The sequence below is a fragment of the Pygoscelis adeliae genome, unplaced genomic scaffold, assembly GCF_000699105.1.
Source record: "Pygoscelis adeliae isolate BGI_AS28 unplaced genomic scaffold, ASM69910v1 Scaffold496, whole genome shotgun sequence".
In the NCBI taxonomy this organism is placed as follows: Eukaryota; Metazoa; Chordata; class Aves; order Sphenisciformes; family Spheniscidae; genus Pygoscelis; species Pygoscelis adeliae.
In genome coordinates, this window is record NW_008824998.1 from 99,676 (window position 1) to 111,061 (window position 11,386).

The window sequence follows — 11,386 nt, forward strand, 5'->3', positions numbered from 1 at the left end:
GGCACGAAGATGGGATCCTAGAAGTGTAGCATGCTAATTGATTGATCAGCATGCACATACTGACCAACAAATTCTCATCAGCTTTGGAACCAGCCACAGCAAATGTTCTCTTTCTCAGCTGACTGGTGGATGTAGATGCTGGTGGGGAAGGAGGATCCTGGGAAGAGATTAGGAAATAGTCACGGTTGGGGTGAGAGTAAGGGATCGTAAGAGACCTGAAAATTGGAGTGGGGATAATTCTGTGTGGAGATAGATAGGATTCAAGCTGGTTTAAAAATAAAATACTAATAATGAAAAAAAAAATCATTGCATCTGTTTATTAAATGACTGACTTGTCTTTTAATGGAAGAACAACTGACAAAAGATAAATATTAGCATTTTGTTTATAAACTAGATGAAAGATTTTTGTTCCTTCTTCCCTTAGGATTGTTTCCAGCAACACTGGGAGCAGATTCACTTCAAATTCAGCTGCATAAAATGTTTCCTGTTTTAATTAAGAGTCATTGCTGGCCAGTTGAAATATTTAATTTGTGTTGCCGTGTTTCAGCTGGAAGGTCACAACGAGCCGGTGGTGCTGCAGGTATTCGTGGGTAACGACTCTGGTCGAGTGAAGCCACACGGGTTCTACCAGGCCTGCAGAGTTACTGGGAGAAACACTACTCCCTGTAAAGAAGTGGATATAGAGGGGACTACTGTTATTGAGGTTGGACTGGACCCGAGCAACAATATGACACTTGCGTGAGTAGCTTTTTTTTTAAATATTTTCATTTATTAGCTTGTTTTCAGAAACTCATTTTCCTTTTTTGATTGGATTGGTTAGTAGCTGAAAGTCTGGAACATCTTGGCACACACCAGGCACTTAATGAAGCTACATGTATAAGAAACTTTTAAATTGCATTCTCAGTTTGTGTTTATTGTACTTAATGCTTAATCTGGTCTTTCCTAAAACTTTAGCAATTAACTTTGTTACGTTAGTTTCATGTTCTGTTTGAACAATAATGTGCATATTCAAGCATTACGTGAACTGTAAACTGGTCACTGGTTCTGCTGGTTGTCTCGTCTTTTAACAAGTACAGAACTGCTAATCAGAAGAGGGAAGGAGAATATTGGCATCTTCAGATCCCTTTAGGCCCAAAAGGCTGGGAGTTGCGGATAGTGAGGCTAAACTCTGGCTTTTCTCCTCTCTTGCTTTGCTTGCTCCATTTCTATCATTTCCACCAGGTAGTCCTTTGTCACGGACGCCTCCTGCTCTGCTGTCTTTACAGAGCTTGTCTGGTCAAGCACAGGCAATGTTTTGGCTACGGCTTACAGATGTGTGTAGGCAGTGCACGGCTGCTGCTGAGAAGGGATGTGCTCTGTCTGATGGCAGTAGCTAACTGCAGGAGATTTTTGAGCAAGTCGCCTCATCTGCTTGTGCGGTTTAGGTCTCACAAGAAACTTTAGATGTAAGCAATTCCCTAATAAGCTTTTCACATGTATCTTTATATATAGAAAGGGAGTGATCTTCTTTCAAAGTATTCTTTTCAGTAGAATGTCTTTTAATGGGTGTGTGGTTGAAAGCTGCCACTCTTTACTTAGAAGCTTGTCTTGTTTCAAGAGAAGAAATGTTTCTTCAATTTACAGCGTCCACTTCTTAAGCAGGATTATACAGTTTGCTAATAGACTGAATCAATTTGATTTTTTTTAATATAAAATATATTCCCATGATAAGTTTGGAAACTGCCTCTTAGAGAGTAATTTTATAATTGTCCTCAAGAGTTAATGTAAAACCATATAAGTATAGAGATACTAGAAGGATGAATTTGGAATTATCTAGGAAGAAAAGTTTTGCCTAGGCTGTTTTCTCAAAAGATACCGTGATGTCTCAAAAAAAATCTTCCTAGTATTTCAGTGATGCTGTAGCACCTCTCTATTGGTGGTAATGCCAGTGCCACCTTCTGAATCACACTCTCCCCTCCTCTCTGCTCCCTAGCTGTTGCTTGTTGGCCCTGATGCAGCACAAAAATTTGTTCTACTGAAATTAGGTATCAGATGGTCCCCGTACTTTTTGGATGTAGGGCCTAAGATCCTAGTAAATTTACAATATTCTTCTTCTTAACACATCAGGCTGTGTTTGTTTTTTTGTTTGTTTGTTTTCTGCTTGAAATAATTTTGCATCTAGCATGTCTTTCTGAAAGTTAGACCTGCATCACTCTCTCACCCTGGCCCTGTATACATTTCCCGTAGGACCACAGTTATGGTATGACGTATCTATCACTTCCAAGTTCCACTGAGCATAAAAAATAATATGACTACAGTAAGTTTTCTTCTACTACTGCTTTAAGTGAATGCAGAATATTTTGTAGTAATAATCTTACAAACCCAGATCTAGCCCCAGGAATGGAAGAATGAAGATCTGTGATTATAAATTGAATGCTTACCAGAATTACTTTGTTACGTTGCATTTTCTGTTTTATTCATACTACTTTCATATTCCTTCCTCCCATGATTCATCATCCAAATTATGTAGGGATGAATTGAAAACCGGGCTATATAATGAGAAAGGTCATATAGAGATTTCATGTAAATAAAAAAAAAAAACAAACCCCACCCTAATAATATTGCAGTAATTACTTCGAGTTTTGACTTTGTGGCTTGTGTAACTAGTCAAACGATTATTAAAGATGCTGAACTTCTTAAACCCTGTTAAACTCTCAACTATTTTGTGTTGTTAGGGTTGATTGCGTGGGAATACTGAAGCTGAGAAATGCTGATGTTGAAGCTAGGATAGGGATTGCTGGTTCCAAGAAAAAAAGCACACGTGCTAGGCTGGTGTTTCGTGTTAACATCACTCGCAAAGATGGTTCAACTTTGACTCTTCAGACACCTTCTTCCCCAATTTTGTGCAGTAAGTATCAAAATAAAAGTTGGTATTAGAGGACTCTGGATTTTAGTGTGATTGCCATAAAATGCCTTGGGGGAAAAAAATTCCCCAGTGTTAATCTGTGATTATTTCAGAATTGCTATGGCTAAGATCACATGGATTGATTTTTATTTGGGGTGGGGTGTTAGTTAAATTGGCTGATCGGTATTTAAAAGTAGTTAGAACTTTTATTAAATGAATCTTTGCCTTTTAAAAGGTCAGAATTTTTGTCCTGATTGCTTTGAACTTATTCTATGACTTTTTTGATACAGGTTTTAATCTCTTGTGTATTGTCACATTCATCTGTCAGCTTTCAGTGATAGAAAGGACTGATAAGTTAGTAAGCATGGCTCTCTACAGTTGTGGTAGTTCGTTGGGCCAGAGGCTGAATCTGTTCTGGTTCAGTGCAAGAATGAAACTTTTTATAGCTATTTACTAAAATGCTCTGTTTAGCACTGAGCACGGATGGCCGCGCTGACTGGTTAGGTTATACTGAACAACAGGGAAAACAAAATCAGAGGAGGCTGCAGTACATCAGGGGCTGCCTGTGCGTATACAGTCTGTAGTGACTTCCAGTTACGGGGAATTCTGTTCATCCATCAAAGAGAAGGGATAGGGAAGTGTGTTTATGGGATTATTGATACTTCTTGATAAGCAACATGATAGGAAAGCTTTTTCTCCATGCGTGGAACATAGTATGATTATGCAAGCTGCTGGGCGCTTGTGTTGTGCTCTTTCCTTTCTATAAGAAGTAGTTATTGTTTTTGTTTTTTTCTTTTTTCTCAACACTGTCAGTACCTATTGTGTCAGGGCTCCTATTCAGCTCGTCAGATACTGCAGCTTTGTTGCCAGTGAAAGAACAGATTGGAAGAGGAAATAATTAAAAACATGTGAGCTTCCACATCAGATACTGCCATGCGATTCCAGTGCTGCAGGCAACAGGCAGTTCGGCAGCTGTGCCGTGTAGCCTGTCTCTCCTTCCAGTATTCTGCTCTCACAGAGAATCCCTTTGCAAGACTTAAGGAGAGCAGGAACCCTGCGGAAACCCTGAAAAGGCTGATAACCAAAGAGGCATCACTACTGATGCGGGGGGGGACTCTCCTTCTCTTTTCAGCCGTGTTCTATGCTTTAGACAATGGTTTGACACTTGGGGTGCTCTTCCAGAAAGGCCAGCTTGGGGCGTTCCCATCCCTCGTTTTTTCCTCCTCCTGCCACTTTTTGCTAAATCTTTTTTTCCAGTGTTTTTTAAACTGGTGGAGTTCTCAAACTTATGCACTTGTTGTTAGAAAATACATAAGTACATTTGCCAGAAATATGGTTGTCTCTAGCTCCATTCCAGTCAGTATAGTATTGTAGTATCTGATATTAATTTTCAGATATAAGAAAAAAATATTTTCTATAAAATCTCCAAAAGCTATTTCTGTATACATTTTGTTTGTATCATTAACTTACTGGTTAAAGATAAGATTACTTAAAGCATAGCAGAAATGGGAATGGAAATCATCTGGTGTTTTCTTAAACCTGTAACAATCCAAAACTTGCTATCGTAAGTAGAAGCTGAGTCTGAGATGTTTGAGACCTATTTCAAAATAGGCTGTTTAGCTAAAAAAGCTAAATGCCCTTCCTGCTTAGCTTGTTGGTAAGGCCGTTCCAGTACTGGTTTATGAGGGTCCCTTGTAGTCTTCATTCTCTGTTTGTTGAATGCATCCATTTTTACCTGTAACATTAGTAGCTATGTTTTGAGATCGGGGCAGTGAGTAAAAAAGCAGAATATGAGAGTAATGACATGCTAAGGGACATTAGAAGAAAGGAAGGAGGAAAGAAGGAAATAAAAGTTATCCTTCCATAAATAAAGTTCTAAAAAAAATGCAGTAAGGAGTAAATTGGTTTAGTTTTTAGCAAGCTGGGTTTTGGTCAGTTGATAAGAAAATTTTCCTAATTGTGTAAGTTGCTAAGAGGTTGCCCAGGGATTTTATAGCATCTCCATTGCTGGAAGTCTAAAACAAAGAAACAAAATACTCTGGTTAGACTTGTCTTTGAGGAATGATGTGGGTAACACTGATCATGATGTAAAGGTTGAGAGGGAAATTCCTGAAGCTCTTTCCAGGCTTGCTTTCCAGGATTCTGTGCTTCTGCTGTCTTAACTTACTCCGAAGTTACGGTGACTTGCAGTAGACCGTAGCCAACCAAATAGAGCTGGTACCTGTATACTGGCTGATCAATATGGCATAAAATTTTGTTGTTTATTAAGTTATTTGTTTATATAAATCATCTCCTCCAGCACATTACGTCTGGTTTGTTTGCTACATACATCTTGGTACAGTACACCTCTGTAATTTCTCAAATAAGGTTTACATTTTCACTCATCAGAGGCTGTTTATGTTGTGTTTTATAACTAATATTGCTGTCAAGGTTGCAATAATGTTCCTGAAATGATAAGAAAGACATTAAGTAGACGCAGGCACTTTATTTAAGGTCTACGTTTTAAATAGGCTTTGTTAACTTGTTAGCAAACCTAAATCCAGTTACTCTTTTCAGAAGTTCATGTGCCTTGAGCATATTTAGTAGTTGCGTAACGGTTGCCTAGGAACCCACTGCAACAGTTGTAGAAAAATCCTTTCTGAAAGGTCATTAAATAATTTGGAGTGTTACAGTATGTATGTTCCTCCATGTAGTAAGCCCAGAGAATACTGTTATTAAACACCAAAAGTGGGCCACGTAAGTGCAAAGCACGAGTACAAGCTTATGCCACTAGGATTTTATGGTGAATAGAAAAGGCGGCTGAGAAAGCTTTATTAGAAACTGGAATTATTTCACAACATACTAAATGTGACAAAGTCAAAACACATTATTTTAAAATGTATGTCTGTATTTAAATTGTCTTTGGCGCTCATTTTCATTTAACACACATGGTCTTATTTGATTTATGCTTTAAGAAGCGTAGAAGTAGTTTGCAGCAAAGACAATTTGTAGTACGTGTTATAAATCATCATCTGAATCACTGGCTGAGAGGCAGAGGTTTCCAGGGATGTGTATCTGTAGCTGCATTCTCTTTGCTAGTTTATAGGCTATAAATTGCTATAATCCCCAACTACAGAGGTGCGACTCTTGCAAGGATTTGTATTAGCTGAAGTATATAGGTCTAGAAAGTCATTGAATCATAGAATGGTTTGGGTTGGAAGGGACCTTAAAGATCATCTAGTTCCAACCCCCCTGCCGTGGGCAGGGACACCTTCCACTAGATCAGGTTGCTCAAAGCCCTGGGTTAGTTCTTGCACCAGCCAGAAAGCTATGTCATGTAAAAAAAAAATCTATAAAAAAAACCCCAGGTAATATGGGAATTACTACTTTTACCCTTTTGCATAGCAGAACAAAATAAGCTTTAAAAAAAAATGTTTTTATGAGCTCAAGGATAAATTTGAAGATGTGCTTCAGCTATATCTAGGGGCTGATGCATTTGTTTATCGCTCTCTATGCCAGGAAATTACAGAACCAAATTTTCTTCTCTCCTGAACACTTCTTGAGCTTTAGCTCAAACACTGAAAGTTTCGTTTTGAAGACTTAATAAATGCAGGAGAAAAGGGAAAAGATTATTAGTGGATCGTTTACCTAAGTGTGATTTCTTGAGGTTATTACACTTAGTGAGGAAATAATAGAAACCGTTATCTTCTGAAAAGTTTTGTCATGAATGATATAGTAAAGAAAGAAGCTCAGGAATTTTGTTCTTTCCTTTATAATCCTGTAAGTAAAAGCTTTTTTGTTTTGGATGTTGATATTTTCTTGATTTCAAACTCTGTGTTTTTTCAATTGCAGCTCAACCAGCAGGAGTTCCAGAGATTCTAAAGAAAAGTCTGCACAGTTGTTCAGTGAAGGGTGAAGAGGAAGTTTTTCTGATTGGCAAGAACTTTCTAAAGGGAACAAAAGTGATTTTCCAAGAGAATGTTTCTGGTTAGTGTGAAAGCAGTGATGGTTTGGGGTGCTGAAGAGAGCATGTTTGGGTTTACGTTGGTTGATAGTTGTAGAGAACAAACGGAGAAGCAGAATCAAAGGCACTAAAATAAATTGCTTTATATGGGTGTGCAATAAATTATGCTTTTTAACTTTCATTTAGATGAGAATTCTTGGAAGGCAGAAGCTGAAATAGACATGGAATTATTTCATCAGGTACTTCTGTATTATTATTAATACTGCTACAAGAAAAAGACTCCGACTGTTTCCAAAGAAAAATCGAATAAGGCTTTCCCTCTTCCTATGCATTTATAGAAATAATGTTCCTTTTCTTCAAATAAGTTCTTTAGTGACTCTGGTAGAATATAATTGTTTTGGGTTTACACAAGTATAATTGTTCAATTTCTAATTGAGAACTTAGATACCACAGTAGGAGTGTGGTATTTGAACTTGGTGAGCAAGTCTTTGCCCTTACATACAATGTAGTTAAAAGGCCTAATACAGTTTTTCCAGTAGCTTTCCTAAGGACACATTAGATTGCTACTGAGTGGAAATATGTTGCGTATACGTTGTAGTCTTTATACCTGGCTGAATTTCTGTTCGTCTTTGTGGACTATTGGACTGAAATTAGAGAAATTTAGATGTAAATGATGTCTGACAAATGTCATCTTGCTCCCACCTCCGAAGGCAGTTTTCCATGCGTGCGCTGGTAGAAATGATTTCTCACTTCTAGTGGGATAGATAGTTGGGGAATAGACAGCCTATAGATCACTCATCGCTATTATTGTTGTTGAATGATTGCAAACCTATTTTTTGATGTCTGCTCAGTGTTAAATCTGCTTAAGTGTAACATGAAACTGCATCCTCCATCTGTTCACACTGAATACAAAGACCTGATTCAGCAGAACAGTGAAGTGTCTTGAGTCCAGCAGAATTTGATGGCAAACTGATTGCAGTTCAGTAAGGCATGTTAGGCATAAGCTTATGTTTCAAGTACTGGACTTTATGTGTCTTTCCTTTCTTCACCTTCTATTTAAGCTGTAAGTTGCCAATGAGCTTCATAAGTAGATTATTCAAATCTCTCTTCTAGCACAAGTTAGTTACTGAAAGTGTAACTTGATCACGTTTCCCCCAATGTCTTTGCTTTTTATGGTGTTTTATCAGTCTGTTTCTTTGTTTTGATGGATGTAAATACAATTAAGGTCAATAGTAATGAAGTAAGGTTTCTAATGTGATTTTTTTTTTTAATTATTTTTGCATTGCAGAATCACCTTATTGTGAAGGTGCCACCATATCATGACCAGCAAATAACCTCAGCTGTTTCTGTGGGAATATATGTGGTGACCAATGCTGGAAGATCACATGATGTGCAACCATTTACGTACACTCCAGATACATGTATGTAAAATGTAGAAATCTGGGGGAAGGAATGGACAGTTTTACCTGCTAAGCATCTCATTTCTGATTTCATAGTATTTAGTCCACACAACAGAAATGTTAAGTAACGTGGATCTTTTCAAACTCCTCTTGCTGGCGAGGTTTGCAATTGTTAAATAAGACAATCTAAAGGCTTGGCTTTTCTCATGTGTGTGGCAGGTAGCTCAAATTTCAGCTGCATGGAGGCAGCTGTTCTTATAAAGTAGCATCTATTTCTAGTATAAGGTTCAAGATGAAGATGGGCAGGGGAAAAAAGTAGACATACTACATACAGTGCACCAAATACCACCAAAAAATAGCACCAAGTTTTATCCTAAGTAATGTTGAAGTTTGACCATGTTATGTATTTTTATTTATCTGTATTACAATACACAGTGCAATTGCTGACTGGCTCTTTCATTTTTGGAAGTGAAAATGATACTTTGCGCACTGTGATCATTGGTGCATTCACAGCAACAAACAAAGTTTATGTACAACTCAGTGTTTCTCTGGGTTCCAAAGAACCTTAATTTCTTTAAGTTATAAGTAACTGGTTTGGTTTGCTTTGGGGTTTTTTGCGTGTTTGTTGTTTTAACATAAGGAAGTTTCAAAAGTGTTTTGTCTCAACAGCTGGTACTCTGAATGTTAATGTGAAGAAGGAAATCTCCAGCCCAGCCCAACATTGTTCTTTTGAAGAGGCTATAAAAGGTACTAAATTGATTCTTATCATCATTGTTAATAATTCAACTATAAATTCCTACCCAAATTTGGAGGAATGAATCAGACGTCCTGGGAAGATAAGTCTGTGCTTATAAAATCTGGCCATATTCTTACAGTGAGGTTTGTTTTCTGATTCTGAGTATTTTACTTTATAACTATATTCCTTTAAGTATATTTTAACATGAGCTAGTATAGAACAAAAACTTTGGGGGGGGGGGGGGGGGGGGAATCTGTGGGGGGGGGGGGGGAGGGCGGAAATCCTAAAAAAATTTTTTTTGTTTTCGTGCCTCAGGCCCTGAAGTCTAATCTTCATTTAATATGCTTGCAAGGGAAGAAAAAAAAGAAGCCTAAGATGGCAGTTAATACAAAGGATTTAGAAACTGCGTAGTGTTAATTTAAGCAAAAACACATGTAAAGGTGGTGGTGAGGGAAGAACTGAGTACTGAAAAACATGAACGTGCCACCTTGGTGTTTTTCGGAAGCTGTCCACCGGTTTTATAAGACTGCTTTCAGTGGGTCTAGTTATGAAGGCTAATCCTGGCAATTTCAACTTACTCCCTTCAGTGAGGTTTTTTCCCCTGACCATTCTGTCCATGCAAAGTTTGTTGTTTTGTTCCAAGGGAGCAAGTTTTAGGTTTGCCTGGTTTTTGAGTGTGAAGTGAATTGATCCTTCCGATATTGAAATAAAAGTAGAGGAAGGAAATGTTTCTTAGTTGATTGTTAAAACTATGGTAGTGTGCAAAGGTTAATGGAAATTTCCATAGCCTGCTCTGGTGAAAGCAGGTTGAAAGGTAAGCAAATTAACAATGTGATCACAAGTTTGATAGGAATCCATAGCTTCAGGTTAAAATCATGAAGCTCATGTTTGAAGTTAATAGCTTGGTCTTGGCAGGGGATATATTTACAAGTTGACTTTACAACTTGTTAAGGAGGATAATACAAGATATGATGAGTTTAAACCTGCAGAGAATATTTGGGGGAGAAATGTGCAAAAATATTTAGGACAATAAAACAAGCTGATAAAAGGACTAGTAAGATGTCTAGTAGCAAGATTAAAAATATGAGGAATATAATAACTAATGTATCAGGGCAAACCTGACATCCATCTAATTTAGTATGGAGGTTTAACCAAGGGAAGATACCAACTGCTTCAGAACATGTGCTGTTCATAAGAACACAACGTGCCACTTCTGTTGCTTCATGTCCCCCACTTAATTTATGTGATAAATCTTAATTTACTTTCTTGTGTGGGTTTTCTGCTAGCCAACTCTTTTTTGACAGTTCATTCCTGTACCTATTCTACTCTAGGTTGATCATGAACCAGAGGTCAGACAATTTTGTCTGCTTTTTATGTATTTTGTCTCTGCATATGTCCCAGCCCGTCCTTCCTCACTGTTCTGAAATGGTAAAGACTAAGTGGGGATCCAGTGGGATGCTACTTCCTTCCTGTGTCCTTTCACTGGGAGCAAAATCATAGAATTCATAATTTCTTAAGTGGCACCATTTCCAGCAGCCCTGGCCAAATAGAATGAACTGTTGCTGCCAGGGGCATGTACAGTTATGTATTGAGCTACAGGGCCTTTCTCTTCCTGTCACAGGCAATTTTAATCAGGTATCTGTGAATATTCCTTAAAATAATTTCTATTACAACATCTGCATATGTAAAAAAACCAAAACCGTGGCTTCCCAAAGCCATTACAGATTCTTAGCTCTAACATTTTAAGAGTCTGCACATTTGACAGACAAGTTACGTTTCAAGACAACAAATTTAGAATTCTACGCTGTTCTGTAAGCTGGAGGAAGATGGGGGTGTGTGGACATCCATGTAGTTCCGGTCTTTGCCTTCTAACATTGAAGTAGTGCTGGAGCATTGTTTTTAAGTGGTTAATGATGGTTTCAGTTTCCAGCTTTGGGAGAAAAGGGAAAAAAATGTATGCTTTAATAAGATGGTAACTGTTCAGAAGTTCTAAACTAAGTGTATTACAAAAACATAGTAAAAGACCAAAACCAACAGTGTTTCTCTGCTTTTGAAGCTTCTTTTTCATTATTAATCTCGCTTCTTTTTTTCATTCTTCCAACAAAATATGTCGCTGTGAACGAACATACCATTGCTACAATCTAATCTGTATACTATTGGTATTTTTTTTATTTACATAGATTTTTTTTTTTATTGTTTCTGATGAACACAACATAGAACAGAAAAGCTTATAAATTGTGACTACGGTATAGAAAAACACTGACTGCTGTCTTTAAATACACTGTATGACTAGCTGTCCTGAAGTAGATGTATTTTAGAATAGTCTCACTCAAATTGCATTCCCTGCCAGCAGCACAGCCCAACACTTCAGGTCACGGGGCTTGTATTTCTGGAGCCAGCCACCCCAAACCTGTGAGTTAACA

The 11,386-nt window shown here is 37.7% G+C and overlaps 1 protein-coding gene across 1 annotated transcript in view; it reads left to right on the plus strand.

Moving 5' to 3' along the window:
* The window catches only part of NFAT5 (nuclear factor of activated T-cells 5, tonicity-responsive), a 48,223-nt gene that overhangs the window by 22,948 nt on the left and 13,889 nt on the right, over window positions 1-11,386 (plus strand). Inside the window, 6 exon segments of the mRNA XM_009326178.1 lie at window positions 548-738; window positions 2,715-2,887; window positions 6,716-6,850; window positions 7,014-7,066; window positions 8,116-8,248; window positions 8,897-8,974. Coding sequence (XP_009324453.1) covers window positions 548-738; window positions 2,715-2,887; window positions 6,716-6,850; window positions 7,014-7,066; window positions 8,116-8,248; window positions 8,897-8,974 — 763 coding nt within the window.